Below are 16,057 nucleotides of genomic sequence, written 5' to 3' on the forward strand. Positions count from 1 at the left end.
CTACAGACAGTGTTTTGCGTGGCCACTGTGAAAGGACCGCCATTCAAGGGAGAACGACGCCTCAGTCATTGACTGCATTCGGTCTTTTGTACGATGTGTGAGAGAGTTTTAGGGAACCGTTTTTGCACTTCCTGTACGGTATACGATGGTCCCTCCGGTACTAACTGCGCATGCGCTACCGAGGAAGGCTCGCACATGCGCAGTTCGTTCCGGAAGGCCCCCATCGCATACCGTATGGGATGGGCAGAAGCGGTTCCCTAAAACTCTCCATTATCAATGTCATGGCGGCTTTCGACGTCAAACCGAACACTGCATACATCCAAGGTTACTGGAACAACTCAGTTTGGAAACTGCCACAGAAGCGCCAGGTTGGAAAGCTGGGCTAGTTGGTAATGGCTCATGATAAAATAAAAAGCGCAAATAAAACAAAAACAGTATATAAGTGAACAAAAGGTAAGGGCGCAAACGAGCTGGTGGTGGTTAAACACTTCGACAAAAACCCCGAGACTGGGACAAAAAGGGACGGACAAACACAAAGTCTGAGACTTTGTGTTTTTCCGTCCCTTTTTGTCCCAGTCTCGGGGTTTTTGTCGAAACAGTATATAAATAAAGAGAAAGCGCTCGTATATCGTAATTGTCCTCTTTCTTGTCCTGTTTTTTTTTTTTTTTTGTGTGTGCTTTCTTATTTTATTACGATGCCACAGGAACCTGCTTTGAATAACTGGCTTCAACCCCTACTTCAGCACTGAGCTCAACGAGATTCTATACTGCAGCCGTTTCTGCCGCTGCGGCCAATACGGGAAATAAACACACCCAAACTACCGGAAAGGAAAAAAAAAGTACAGTAGCGCTACGGTGCGGCTTCCTCGCTAACTATCCTATGGCAAAACGCGCACTAAAACTGTGGAAAAAAAAAAAAAGAAATCTTACCCGCGTTTCTGAAGTAAATCTTTGCTGAAGGCCTCCCCCCCCCCCCCCCCCCCCCCTCCCTTCTTGTCTCAGAACAGGTTATGTGCCGACAACTAGCCAACAGAATACGAACGAACTAACAGAACGGACTGACCGCAAAGGTGCGGCGCTGTCATCGAATCTGGCTCGCAGTGACTCGGTTCCTCTGAACGCGAGGGATCCACCACTCCAGGGCCGAGTTTCCCAACCAAGTTGTTCTAATAACTGTCAATGTACGAAGAGCAACTAAAGGAGAGGAAAACACAAAGATATCTACGGTACTGCCAGAGCGCCGAGCCTCTGAATGGACGGATTAGAGGGGGTAGACGTAAAGGCAGAGCTGCCTTTGTCCCTACCCGCTGTCTCCCTCCAATCAAAGCGAACAACCGCGCGCTCTTGTCGCCTCCCCGCCTTCAGTTTCTCTTCACCTCCCCGAAGGACAGCGTAGCCTCGCTCTCAGAAAAGACGTACCATCCTCGGCGGACGTGACCGTCCACGGCCACGTCCACTGGCTCGAAGCACCGTCCGGAGTGTCCAGGCGTAGACGCACGGTGACTCGCGTGAAGGGACGTGTGGGCACGACGAATCGGTCGGTGGGGTTCACCCCGGACTCGGTCAGGTTGAAGGACACCAGGGTCCCGTTCACTTCCAGGGTGACGTTGGCGCTCCAGCAGAGCCACGTCTCCCGGCCAGGGTTCTGGGGGCGCGTGACGACGGGCACAGCGAGTTCGAAAGCGATGTTCTACCGTGCATTACATACACCTTATGAACTTTACAATGGAGAGAAGTGTGAATCTACGCACAAAACTGGTAGGGTACATGGTTAAACAGGAGCCGGTCGTTGGGACACAATTTTAGGCGGAAGGGTACAAACGGGGCTAGGTGGCGCAAGCTACCACCCGATACAAAGAGTACAGCCATCAGCATCCACCCATCCGTTTATCCAAGGTGTTTTTTGGGCAGCCCCTTTGTTATATTCATACTTTGACGCTCTATTTTCTAAAATGTTTGAGAATAAACAAGTTGATGGCCTATGTAAAGCGAACATGGGCAAAAAAAAAATAAAAAAAATAATAATGAGCGCAGTATCTACGTTAGCAAGAGGTGCTAAGTGAAGATACAATGTGCGACACTGTTAGCGCGAACATGACATAGCTTTTTCACTTTGAAAGGCTTTCGGCGAGCAACAACCATTACTGCCTTAGTTTGCCAAGTGACTGTTTAAAGTTTCGTAAACTTCCGATGCAACTATGGCGCGAGAATATGTCTTCGCGATTGAAAAACACAAGAGTCATGTCTCGCTAACATGGTCGATCGTTTCGGTCACGCCGCTATAAATGTCATATTTTCGGGGACTGATATGTGTCCCCATACAATTCTAACTCGTCACGTTAAATAAAGAAACCCGAAGCACGTACTATGGACAGCTAGCTTGGGAGCGAAATGGATAAACACATGTTTCTTTTTTTCTTATCTTTCTTTTGTGGCCTCTATACATGCCTTGCAAGTGACGTCACACTAGGGAACATCTAGGGAACATCTAGGGAAGTACAGGGCCCCGCACCATACTGGTGGTTGACTTCACGCCGCGCGGATGCGCTTACCAAGGCGTAGGATGACGCTAACGGCCCGGACATGCGCTAACATGCACCATATTTTCAACAAAGGTACCGTGAACGTAGAAAAACGTGCTGAGGTTACGATAATGACGTTTATCTAGTACGTGCGGAAATTTTCGGTATTCGTGCGATTGCGCTACGAGCAGAAAGTTTCGAAATGCCGCCGATGAAGTTTTGGCGCGAAGGGATGCCGTGTCGCCAAAAAATGAAAAAGCGTAATTGCGGGCTTCATCATTTGACGAGCGGCTCTAGAAGTCGCTTGTAGAAAGATTGTTACGATTTTGCGAAATACTGGTAAACAACGCAATGTAACCGCCATAATCTGAACCCTGAGACAAGGATAAATCAAATAACGGACAAGAAACTCATTGTCTCGGGGTTTATATTATGATGTTTCCTAACCGGCTCGCCTGCATACTTTCGCTCCTTGCAAAGGTTATCGTATCGCGGGCAGCGGACGGTACAAACCGATGACCCGGCGGCGGCGGCTCGGCGAGCTTGCACATGGGGGCCGCCGCCGACCCATCGCAGTCGGGCCGGGCTCGCGGCGCGACACTCGCTCGGATTCGGCCGGCAGCCCCGAAGGTGCGCTCGAAGCGTGAAAACGGCGTTATGCAACGAAGGCCAAAGGCCATATACACTAAGAACGAGAAAACGCCGATGCAAAGGCGTGCGCGAACGTAAACAACGGTAGAAAAGTGTCGTCGTTCGCCGCTATGAAATGCGTCCCGCAAACTCGATAATCCGCGGCCGCATCCCTTTCCTGCCACTCGTACTTTATCTAACTTGACGGCGACTCTGTCTCGCGGGGCATGCCGACGAAACGATCGGACGATCATCGGGATGCGGGGTAATTGCTACAGCCGAGCGCGGCGCAGTTTACCATCGCTCTCGCTGCGAAGGGCCATCGAGTCAACCACCAGCATGGTAGACACGGGTGTTCGACGTCATCAAGTGACGTAGGTGCAAGGCATGTATACACCTTTCCAAAAAACGCTCCTAGGCCGCCGCCATGTTGCTGATACTGATGCGGCTGGTGCGACTCTCGCGCCCACTATCAGCTAGAAATTTTCTGCCACTCTCTGGGACTGTGAAGACCCGCTCAGCGCGGTTCTCTACCTACGTTTTTGCGGTTTTGCATTCGACGTTTTCTCGCCCCTCTAGCAAGTTTCCACTTAATTTTTTTTTATGCGTGCTGCGTACCCTTCTTGTGTTATCTTCCATTGTGAAAAATAAGGCTGGTAAGTGCCTGTCATTCAAGCTTTTCTGCTCGACATTCACGGGAAGCGAAGGAGGTGAAGGACGTCGAACGACCCTCGACGCGATTTTGCGAACATTGTTCTCCTCCCTCCCAGAGATAATCCGCGTAGAATCCTCAGTCATCTCCAAAAATAGTTGTCCGGATTGGGGTGAGAAACGGGTCAGTCGCGTTTGTTTCTTTGCCTTGGTGCGGTTGTGAAAAAAGGAAGCTCTCCCCAAAACGTGCCCCAAAACGAAGTCATCTCGGATTCCGTGCGATCGTCAAGATGTGACTGTAGTCGACTGTGACTGTGTTATTTGAGATCTTTCTCAAATAAATTCTTTTCGGATAACGCTGCATCGTGTGGTACGTACGATATATTGTTCGAATGTTAACACTTCCTCAATTGTATGTCCGTGTCCTGTCCATCGGTAAACACGTTATTTGTGAGCGTGAAAAATGCATGCCTTTCGGCCCTCTTCTGTTGCAATTTATTTTTAACAGCAAAGCGCTTTGTCGTTTCATATGCGGCTAATCCTGCGACGCCGTCAAAACTTATCGTAAGAAAAACCAAACAAATAACATTCCAGTATCATTCGTTCTGTCGCGCGCGTACCCAACAAAAATAGTTAATTTTTTTTTTTTTTTTTTTGCTTTTTGTGTTTTTTTAAGCGTGGCACAATGCTTTCTCAATGTCCTCGAGAAAATACATGTACCATAAAACACAAAATATAGCAGGAAAAGACGAGAATTTAGCCGCCAGCAACGTTTGAAACTGCGCCTACGCAGGCTGCGCCTATTGAAATCACAGTCCACTCGGTTAGGGTTAGGAAGGACGCCGGGGAGAGTCTAGCCTCAAACTCAGTGACTGGGCTCGAAAACGGTTTTTTGCCCCTGGGGTCGAGTGTTTTTTGGAAAGGTGTATAAAAACAAACGCAAAAAAAAAAAATGGGGGGAAATGTATTAGTGAGGCAAAAAAAAAAGTGAAAGCCGTTTACAACTTCCTGTAACGCCGAATTGGAGCGCAGCTCTTGAGGAGGAGGAGTGGAGGGTATATTCCTCCTCCTCCCTCGTGATGATGCCTGCTAGTCCTCCTCCCCTCCTGCTCCCCCTCCCTCTCCTTTACCACCTCCTCGTCCTTCAAGCTCCTCCCCTCCCCTCGCCTCCGCCTCCTCGTCTCTCCTCCCCCCCTCCTCCCCCCCTCCTCCACCTTCGTACTGCTTTCCTCCTCGCCGCTGAAGTCATGTGACCCCCTCCCCCCGAGGTCACGTGACCCCCCCCGAACCATACTAGACAATGAGGGGAGGAGGAGGAGGGGGGAGGAGGAGGAGGGCAGAGGTCCGGGGGGTCACGTGACCTCGAGGGGACGGGATCACATGACCTTGGGCGGGCCGTCACGTGACTTCGGCGGGGGGAGGGGAGTCACCCTTCGGGGTCACGTGACCTTGGCGGGGGAGGAGGGGGGAGGAGGAGGAGCGGAGGGGGAGGGGCGACGCCAACGCCGACGCCGACGCCGCACAGGCTGGAAACGGGTCATGTGACCCCCTCCCCCCGAGGTCACGTGACCCGCCCGGACCATACTACACAATGAGGGGAGGAGGAGAAGGAGGGGGAGGAAGAGGAGGAGGAGGGGAGGAGGAGGTGGAGGAGGAGGAGAGGGAGGGGCGCGGTTACGCCGACGCCGCTCAGGCTGGAAACGGGCCCCTAAGAGCTGCGCTCTAAAACAGGAAAACGTCACTTTGAGGATGCTAGTTACACTCTAGTAAACGCCCGGGAATGTACTTTTTTGCAGAGAGCATGCAAATCCAATCACAGCAATAAGTAAAAAAGGTTGGCAAATTGAAAAAAAAAACAAAAAAAACGTTCAACGTTGTTTTCCACGACACTGAGCACGATGTTTCGGATACTCTCATCAAGCGCCCAGTGTCAAAAGAAAGACCTCGTTTTTTGGTCGCATCGTTCTTGCAACTTTGTCATAGACGCCGAGCTTCCTCTGTAGACAGATAATAATAATGGTGAGTGTTCAGAAAAAAGTAAACCCATGTCATCTTTCAAATGACTCCATATGCCCCACCTGCTTCTTAGAGACGTTTGTTGCCGGCTCTTTTCAGCGACAAGGCCGCCATCTCGCGGATTTCCAACGAACCATTATAAAGGTTGTTTGCGGGCGCGTTCCTACGGAACAGACGTGAAGTCTACATTTAGTTAACAGTGTGCTATAGTGAGCCTCTAAAACAAAACGATCGAAGTAATAACAAAATATTTTACGTATACACGTCAAACTACCCGTCGCCGTAGCTCGAACTTTTTTCTTCAACAATGCTACCCGGAGGGCTTAAGTGCGAAACACATGTACGACGAAACCGTCCGATCCGACGTCCGACCACACAATACGACGGTCAGAGGCGAGGGTTTTCAGCGCTCTCCGATTCTACGGAAACCCTCTCCCCTCAAGGTCATTCCGGCAGTCCGCACGTCGGATCGGAAGGTTTCGTCGTACATGTGTTTCGCGCTTTAGAGTGTAAAAGATACGAACGTCACTTCTGGTCATAGGGAGCCCATTGTGTGGCATGCACTCGATACATTGGAATAAAACGGAGGAGGTCACTTGATCATTCAACTGCTTTGCTGTGTTTAATGTTAGCGACATGTTTAATGTTAGCGAGACGGGGCTAAAATACTCACCTGCCACGTTATTATCACGCTGTGAGTGCTGGAGTTGTCGACCTTGACGTTCTTTGGCGGAGACGTGGGCCCTGGAATCGAAGCAGGCCAGTTAGAAGAATGGCGGGTGCGCACGCAAGAATCCACTTTCGTAATATAACCTGGACTAAAAAAAATTGACGACACGAAAAGGGACAGAGTACGCATTACGAAAATCCTCATGGGTAAAGAGCACATAGACAGGGGGTGGAGGACGCGTTCTTGTAGTTGTTGTTCAATAAGTCACGTCATGTTCAGGTCCTTAGTTCACGCGAGCCCTTTACGTCTGTGGAAGAACGCCCCACATGTTGTAGATTTTATCAACGTGATTTCGACAAAGGTTGTACAAAAAGACTTTCAAATAGTACGCATAGGCATGACCGATTTAACGGGTCAACAACGAATTCGAGACTTCTTTCACAAAGCCCTATTTGTCAAGACGAGGATGCAAGACTGCAGTTCGAGTCTTCGAGAAAGGTTACCAAAAGGCTGGAACGGCCTTCGATGAGACAATGCAGAGCATTCTTTGTCATCTGCCGCCGCGTCTTCGCGTGTACACCCACTCACGTTTCTGACGGCCCATAAAAACGGCGGCGCTGGCTACACCACAGGAAATGAAAGACACCGTCCAGATGGCGCAAGCGACCGCCCGATTCGGAGACTTCAGTCGTATTCATTTATCCAGCGAGACACAGATGATTTCCTTTTCGAAAAACGGGTTTCTGCGCAAGCGTCACGTTGTCGGACGTCGTGATCCTGGCGGTTGGTCGTATAGAAACGCCGGCGAAAAGCACAAGCGAATACCAGTGCCTCTGTCGTCACGGCATCTCAACTCTCAGTCGCCGAAGCTTCCGGTGCCTGTGAAGCTGGAGAGCAACCTGCAGCAGAACAGGCGTCTGCCAGATCCACCTCCACTGCTGTTACGCCGCCAGGATCGCGACAAGCAAACAGTGCAACATAGAGAGCCTGTATTACAGTGAGTTTCCAAGTGCCGGATCGTGGTCACGTGGTTTATGGGCCGCGTTTGCAACACGACCTGCGAGCAAGGTGCCGAAAGCGTCGATCGTCTGCGAGCGTCTCAGCCTTTCCGCCTGCCTTCCTCCTTGCCACGCAGAAAGGTAGCGCAAGCGCACTTGCGATCGATCGCCACAAGAGGTGTCCGCCATTAAATTACAAAGGCTTCCCATGGCTTCAGTTGAACCCGCTCTACAATCTGGGCTCCCTAATGAGACACATCAAAGGCGTCATCGGCGGAAGTCGAGGGACCGCATTTTGGGGCGTGGTAAACATACCAGTTGGATATGCGTTCCAGCAACCGCAATAACTAATTTCATTAAAAAAACAAAACAAAAAGAAAACACATTAACTAACAAGGAAGAGAGAAAGAAAGAAATAGAGGGGGGAAGGAACGGCTGTACGACACGAGAGCGCACGACACAAGACTGGACAACGACCGGACCTCCCGAAGGCAATGAGAATCAGGAAAACCCAGTGATAGAGAAGCCTTCGGTGACATTTGTTCCTACTTTACACCTGGGGACCTTTTTTCCGGGGCGTTTCTTGCGGGGCATTTTTTTCTGGGGTCATTTCTTCCGGAACCCCCTACCAACCACGTTATTAGACGGCGGTATTTACAGTTGCAACAGGAACAATACAGCCATAAATTAAAGGGGTAATTAGAGACATTTAGTTGACTGCTCAACATAGTTTACCGCATATTGGTACCTCCAATGTCCACCAACCCTGAACAGTGCATATTGAAGAGAACATCCCCAAGGCACAAAGCCCTACTTTAAACAAATATCGTTTTGATAAAAGAAAAAAAACGCCCCATATGTTGCATATAATTTAAAATATATTGGCCAATTAATTTACGTGCAAAAAACTGCGCTATTCGAAAAAAACATGTGTTTGAAGACTCCAATATCGATCATTCCCACGGCGCGCACATGCGCTCTCGTGGCGCCCTTCCGGAAGGAACAGGGGGGGGGGGGGGGTGAGAGACACTTCTGCCTCAAATAAAAGTAACCGATTGGAAAGCATCCTGACATCGAACACCCGGGGACGATGATGTATAGCTACTTAAGTTTGTTTTTTCGTTTAAAGATTACGGCTCTCGAAGCGAGGTCTTTCCGCCGACACAGTAAGGTTGAGTGCATCCACTTGCACCAGCATTCGCAATTCCCAGACGCTTCCCGAGTATTAAGAGAAAGAAAAGATCGCCATGACCCGCGTCCTTGGTAGCTGTTAGTGGAGCGAACAGCTCGCACCACCAGCGTGCCGGCAGCATGTCGTAAAAGTGCGAAGCGCTAATTGACATATCACTCGAGGCCCGCTGCAGTCGTCCGGAAGCCAGCTCGATATATGTCGAGAAACTGACGGGGAGTAGTGGGTTTGCGAGCGAGGCGCGCTTCCTTTCAGCTGCAGTCATACTCCCCATACATCATGAAAAGACAAACAGAAAACAACACGGTGTTGGCTGCGGACATGTTGACGGAATTATCCTCTGACACGTCTCAAACATGTTCGAATCATGTTTGATTCATGCACGGGCATGCTCCAACATGTGTGCAGACAGCGTTTGTCCGACCAATCTGACAGAAACATCGTACAAAGAAGAAAAGCGCCCCGGACAATCTCTCCAGACTGTCTTTTGTCAGATGTATTAAGAGCATGCATGACCAAGGAAGAACGCGCTCTTTCCTATCGCGAGCGCAAGTTCGTCTGCTACTTGCATAGGGGTTGCGATAATATGTCAAAACGCCAAACTCTTATTGGCTGATTGAAAAAAAAAATAGTGGGTTGACCTTAAGGCAATAATCATTGAGGTCTACCCTATATCCTTTTCATTAAATCCAATCAGAGCTTAGTGTCGTTATGACGTGACCACAACTCCTGCGCAACAAGCAGACGACTTGCTCTTCGCATTGCCTGGTGTCAAGCAATGGCCGCCGGTGGTGCCACTGTTGGACTCCCTATCCGCGATCTAGCCTACTACAAAAAAGATCTGCGGCAAGAACGCCCAATCGCAACATGACCTAAAAATATTCTATTTTCATCGCAAGGGGCGCTGCTCAACACTTGAGAGCTACAAGCCTATAGTAGTCAAGTTAAGTTAACAAAAAAGAAAGTGAGAAAAATATCACTTGCTTCCGCAAAGGGTTCTAAACTCCGTGGTCAGAGCTCCTCTTTCCCGAAACTTCTTGTCCTTGTCAATGACCAGCACCCGGACTTCGTAGGTCTGGCCGCTGCGCAGACCCCTCAGGGTCCTGGAGTACGGGGCAGACTTGGGCACGGCCGCCACGACCATCTTGTCCCAGGACTCGTTCAGCTTCTGCATGAATGAGAAGGGAACCGATTGGAGATATGGGGAAATGTTAAAAAGTGTGTTGATGGTCCTTTGAGCTACGGCGACACTCGCTTAATCTGTAGATAATAAATTTAGCCCACACAGTAACGCTGCAAGCCTAAGGTCTTTAACGTGCGCTACGCACGATACGCGACCGCACGTCGGTGGTACGATGCTCATCCAGATCGAAACGGGCAGGGGGATTGCACCTGATCCCTCGGCTCTGCAGAGCGAGCTTTCGCGCCACCCGCTGTGAGCTGTGGTGTGTTTGCACAAAGCCCTATGTTGCGTTTTTTGGACTCCCACGGCGACTAGGGAGAAGGAAGTGACGTCAACAAAGCAGCAAGCGCAGATTGGATGTTGATGGGTGAGAGTCGCTGATGACGAATTTCCGCAGAAGAAACATCCAAACTGCGTTTGCTTCGTTGTCGACGAGACTTTCTTCTCCCTAGTCGCCGTGGGAGTCCAAAAAGCGCAACAAAGGACCCCAGGTCCGTCCCCCCGCCCCCTCTTCTCGGGTGAAATTCCCACCCCTCAAGTCATAAGCCCGTCCCTAACCTACAGTGGGGGTCAGTTCAACATGCACGCACCCGGTACTGGATCCAGTAGTCGGTCGCTGTTCCCTCGCCGTAATCTTGCGATGGGTTCCAGGGATTGAAGCTCACGATGGCTGATGTATCTCTAACTTCTGTCACGTTGGGTTTCGTTCGCAGCAGAGGGTAACCTTTTTAGAGGAAAAAAAAATGAAAGCCGTTTACAACTCCCTGTAACACCGAATTGGAGCGCAGCTCTTGAGGAGGAGGAGGGAAGGGTACTGAGGGTTACCTGTTCTCGGGGCGGGGGGGGGGGGGGGGGGTCATGTGACCTTGGGGGGTCACGTGACCCCCCCAGAAAATTTTTCCGCTAGATTAAGCGGGAAATTTTTTCCGCTAGGTTTAACGGGAAAATTTTTCCGCTAGACTTAGCGGGGAATTTTTTCCGCTAAATCTAGCGGGAAAATTTTCCCGCTAGATTTAGCGCGGATTTTTTTCCGCTAGATTTAGCGGGGATATTTTTCCGCTAGATTTAGCGGGTTAATTTTTCCGCTAGATTTAGCGGGGCATTTTTCCCGCTAGATTTAGCGGAGAAATTTTTCCGCTAAATTTAGCGGAGAAAATTTTCCGCTAGATTTAGCGAAGAAATATTTCCGCTAGATTTAGCGGGAAACTTTTTCCGCTAGATTTAGCGGGAAATTTTTTCCGCTAGATCTAGCGGGGAAAATTTTCCGCTAGATTTAGCGGGGAATTTTTTCCGCTAGATTTAGCGGGGAAATTTTTCCGCTAGGTTTAACGGGAAAATTTTTCCGCTAGACAGCGGGGAATTTTTTCCGCTAAATCTAGCGGGGAAATTTTTCCGCTAGATTTAGCGCGGAATTTTTTCCGCTAGATTTAGCGAGGAAATTTTTCCGCTAGATTTAGTGGGTTAATTTTTCCGCTAGATTTAGCGGGGCATTTTTCCCGCTAGATTTAGCGGAGAAATTTTTCCGATAAATTTAGCGAAGAAAATTTTCCGCTAGATTTAGCAGTGAAAGTTTTCCGCTAGATTTAGCGGGGAAATTTTTCCCACTAGATTTAGCAGGGAATATTTTCCGCTAGATTTAGCGGGGAAATTTTTCCGCTAGATTTAGCGGGGAATTTTTCCCGCTAGATTTTTCCGCTAAATCTAGCGGAAAAATTTTCCCGCTAAATCTAGCGGAGAAATTTTTCCGCTAGATTTAGCGGAGAATATTTTCCGCTAGATTTAGCGGGGAAATTTTTCCGCTAGATTTTTCCGCTAAATCTAGCGGGGAAATTTTTCCGCTAGATTTAGCGGGGAAATTTACCCATAATGCACCGCGCGGTTACGCCGACGGCGACGCCGACGCCGCTCAAGCCGGAAACGGGCCCCTAAGAGCTGCGCTCTAAAAAATGTGGAAAAATAAGTGAGCTCCAGTCGTTGCTCGTCACTCGGCAATAATCAGAACTGTTGCCTTTACAATTCACGCTCTATATGAGGTAAAAGACAATGCCGGATGCCTTTATAGGTACCCCGATAACGTTATCGTATATTCTGGGGTCGCGGTAACAGTTGCCCACACAACCACTCTAAACGTTGTTATGGTTTGAGAGGTTCAATCCAAACGATATGGCTCGAAATTGTCTCGTAGAGTTGACAAATCCATTTCTTGAAGCACGCTCAACAAGCCCGCATAAGTACAGTGCTAATCACACTTGTCTATAACGCGCGAGCGTGCGGCTTTCGCCGGGGAGCGCTAGACTGGTGGCATTCGCGGAAACTAAGCTAGTCACGTGGCGCAACATGGAACGGCCCGCTCGAGGGATGTCCTGCCCACTCTATCAGCTGGCGGCGAACGCGGAAGGCTGCTCGCACGCTTTTTACAAACATCATTGCTCGAACAATAAACAGACTAAAGCATGAAGACGTATCATTCATGTCGTCATCAAAAAACAAAAATATATCAAAAAGCACTTTACTTTTATCGCTTATCAAGCTGATAGAGTGGGCAGGACACCCCTCGAGCGGGCCGTTCCATGTTGCGCCACGTGACTAGCTTAGTTTCCGCGAATGCCACCAGTCTAGCGCTCCCCGGCGAAAGCCGCATGCTCGCGCGTTATAGACAAGTGTGATTAGCACTGTACTTTGCTAATGCATTTGACTTGCGTGTTTTGGCGAGAATATCGAGTTTGAGTTACATTGCCCATACGTCATACAAGGCACGCGGTGTTTGCAGCAAACACGATCACAGAGTAACCAACGGAGAAGCCTCACGAATCTCTGAAGTAACATTGCTTCATACATCCGTATGTTTCGAACATCTCTGCAAGCAGTTTTTGTATGACTGAACCGACACGCCTCTGCAGACTGTTTTTTTTTTTTTTTCTTTTTAATGATGTGTTAGAACTTAGCAGTGTCACTGTGGCTTCGAGGAACAGACAACAAGCCACGACATGCATCGGTACGGTCGGATGCAACACGAATAAAATATGACTTATCTCTGCAATTGTGTGAAGAATTACTTGATAGAAGTTTCAATTACTTTCTTACCTGAACTGGTATAGGGCGCTCGAAAAAGAAAGGAAAGTGAACCCTGCTTTTGCACCCATAAATTATGCGTCGCAAAGAAACTACCGGGACCTACGATAAGTAAGGTTCCAAGGTTTGATTGAAACGTTGAGAGTGATTGTAACTGCGTTTCGCGCTTGCTTATGCACAGGGGGAAGTCAGGCGGCACCAGTGGGCGTCCGGTGTCTCAGCTCTAGACGAGAAATATAGCCAGTGCAGTAGCACTCTATAGCGCTGGCCTGGTGTCTTTAACGTGCACCACGCTGTGGTGATACACGGCTGTCCACCGATATGATATGCTCATTCAGATCGCGAAAGGCCGGGGCGGCGACTAAACCCGCGGGCTCCCTGCGTACTACGAGCGATTTCATCTAGTGTTTATCATTAGAAAATGGCCTCTGTTAGTCTCCGCGTTCTCGTCTCCGAATATTCGCGAATACCGTTAAAATATTTCTCGGTGGAAAAAAAAAAGTTTTCGACGCGAATAACGCTAAATATTAAAACGATCGAGATATTATCGCCATTCCTAGCGTTACAATATTAAGGAGGAGGTCAAGCTAACCTCAAGCCCCAATGCGTAAGAGCTGGTTGTAAATCTTAGCTTGAATACTGTAAAAGAACAAAAAAAAAAAAAATTAAACACGCTCGATTATGTCGTCAGATACAGGGGAGCACAGCATGTGACATTATGACGTCAGGCGATCACGTGACGTCATGATGCTACGTCACTTGATGGCGTCCCTGTGGGCACTATGGGCCTTTTGACGTCAGTCCTTCGGGAGATTGTTCGTGACGATCCTATTCGTCCGATAAAGCACGTCTCCTGCTCAAACGACACCACCGAGAGAGAGAGAGTCTTGCGTCAATGATCGTGAGCAAAGATCTATACATTCCGACTCACTGATATCGCAGAAAGGCGAGTTCTTCCAGCCCTCGAGACAGACCCCTCGGTCCTTGGCGCAGGTGCCGGTGTGGATGTCGCAGCTGGGCTCCGTCTTGCAGAAGGACAGGCGACTTTGCTTGCAGTCCGCTCCGTAGTGGTGAGCGGGGCACGCTGCGTGAAACACGCGCGTGTTTCATCGTGTACCCGGCCGACGTCGTCATGAAACGACCGAGTACGCTGCAATGCACGGACTGCGCCAACGCCGCCTATAGAATAATCGAGGCCTATGAATCACGCATAGCGTATCCGCTGCGATCCTGCGCCTTTTCTTTTTTTTTTTTTTTGCAGCGGAGCTGTTAAAGGATATAGTTTCCCAGGATTGTGTCCTCCGGGTTAGGATTCATGACGCCGAACTCTGGACGGCAACCGCCATCTATGAGCGACGGCGGCAACCAGACAACTGGTTGCCGCCGTCGCTCATAGATGGCGACAACCTTTTTTTGAAGGAAGAGCGGGAGCGGAACGAGCGGCGATGTGCGCAGCTGCGCGAATGGTTCCGCTACCGCCGCAAAGCCGCTATCGCCTGAAGTTCCACTACGTCGAGCGCTTCAGATTTCTGAACCGGTTCGCGAACCGGTTCGGAAATTATAAATGACAAATTGCAACATCAAAATAACTTACAAATAAAACATCTGAGATCAGCACATACGAAACGGGATACATCGTAGTGTAAGACTCAGGGATTTCTACCAGGAATGGTTTCTTTATGTGCACTCAAAGGTTACCTCACCGACGTTTACGCATTCGGACTTAATTGAATCTAATTGAATCCGACGCAGTAGCTGTAAAATCCGCGACCTCCTTACAAACCCACTTACAAGTAGAACTCGCTAACTATCCCGCCACCTCGGCGTGTAAGCAATTGAAGGAACAGTGGGGAGAAAATAAGCTTTCTTTATTTGAACTAGCCTTCGGTAACTCAAATTAGACCCTTAAAGAAGTTTTCATTAAACAAGATACGGAATATGATAAACACTTCACCGAACGCAACACCAGAAGGACGTAATAGGATAAATATTAAAATAAAAGATTTCGCTGTCTCACAAATATGTTAGCTTCTAAGTGCCTATACGAAACCGGATGCATTATTATCAAACTCCACAGCCTTTTCTTTTCTCATTCCGATGGAAGCAAGCTTCAAGAACTCGCGCGTTCTAGAAACGTGTTATGAAATGAGCACACAGCAGCATTTAGGATTTACGAGATTGTAGAAAAATGAAATCCCGTGACGCGATTTTTTTTTTTTTTTTTTTGCACAGCCTTCCAATTTTCTTTCTTCCGTGCAAGCCGCGACCAGCGCAATGGACTTCTTCCAAAACCGACGCGCCCCATCGCGGCGAAATACCGCGCAGTGCACTCTGGGAACTAATTTGCCACTCAGTTTCGGTTTCGACTGAGCAGCTTCATCTCATGCTATCACGCCGCGACCGAACGCGCTGCTTCCGTTTTCGATTATCTGACTTTTCACGAACGTACAATACACTCATTATCGAGCGATACAAAACGAAGACCGGGGAACTTTCCTTGGTTCCCGAAACACCAGATATTGTGCGTGCGTATGCGAACGTAGTAAGTCGTGGCTTAGTCACCTCACCCGACGAATGCATCTTTGAGCTCAATGTCAGTAATCCCGTCTAGTACCAGTCAACTACAACTGAAATTTGTTCGTCTGGAGCCTTACACGCAATTTGTTTGCCAAACGTCCGCTTCTTGTTACTTCATTGAACGAAAAGCAAGCCGCATCCTCACGGGGTATCAAAGTTGAGGACAGCGTTTACGCATGAACTTTTAAGGAAACGCAATAAATTCGACCTCACTACTGCACAAAAGTTACTATGATGTCTTCCTCGTGTCATCATATATCTCCCACTCAAACTTTATGCTCATAGAAGATTAACTTTCCGCAAACGCTGAGATCGGCTAGCTACGACGGAGGCCCTAACAAGCGTCCCCTACTCCTCGCTAAGCCTTTTTGGACGAGCTTTTACTGACGCCCGAGATCTGTGCCGGGAACGGTGTGTCTGAAATTATCTCGGCATACTCAGGCAGGAAGAAAGCAAACACATAACAAATATAATGGCCATTAGCAACCGTCAAATACGCTTTGAATTCGTTCGAGCACTTGTCTGAAGAATGTCGCACCGTGCGCCGGA

At 48.9% G+C, this 16,057-nt stretch overlaps 2 protein-coding genes across 4 annotated transcripts in view; both read right to left on the reverse strand.

The window, feature by feature from the left end:
- The window catches only part of LOC8036023 (receptor-type tyrosine-protein phosphatase kappa), a 52,342-nt gene extending 42,503 nt beyond the window's left edge, over window positions 1-9,839 (reverse strand). For 2 of the 3 annotated variants that reach the window (XM_040205556.2, XM_042289385.1), the window contains exons 1-3: window positions 9,661-9,839; window positions 6,493-6,563; window positions 1,420-1,645 (exon numbers count right to left, since the gene is read on the reverse strand). In XM_040205556.2, the coding sequence (XP_040061490.1) occupies window positions 1,420-1,645; window positions 6,493-6,563; window positions 9,661-9,820 (457 nt within the window). In that variant the 5' untranslated portion in view covers window positions 9,821-9,839. The remainder of the gene's footprint in view (window positions 1-1,419; window positions 1,646-6,492; window positions 6,564-9,660) is intronic. The other variant, XM_040205557.2, reaches the window with a different exon arrangement.
- A 595-nt stretch (window positions 9,840-10,434) lies between these two features.
- The window catches only part of LOC120836583 (tyrosine-protein kinase receptor Tie-2-like), a 38,794-nt gene continuing 33,171 nt past the window's right edge, over window positions 10,435-16,057 (reverse strand). Inside the window, exons 11-12 of the mRNA XM_040205554.1 lie at window positions 13,863-14,015; window positions 10,435-10,583 (exon numbers count right to left, since the gene is read on the reverse strand). Of these exons, the coding sequence (XP_040061488.1) occupies window positions 10,435-10,583; window positions 13,863-14,015 (302 nt within the window). The remainder of the gene's footprint in view (window positions 10,584-13,862; window positions 14,016-16,057) is intronic.

Source organism: Ixodes scapularis, unplaced genomic scaffold (genome assembly GCF_016920785.2).
Source record: "Ixodes scapularis isolate PalLabHiFi unplaced genomic scaffold, ASM1692078v2 PGA_scaffold12__126_contigs__length_90152505, whole genome shotgun sequence".
Lineage (NCBI taxonomy): Eukaryota > Metazoa > Arthropoda > Arachnida > Ixodida > Ixodidae > Ixodes > Ixodes scapularis.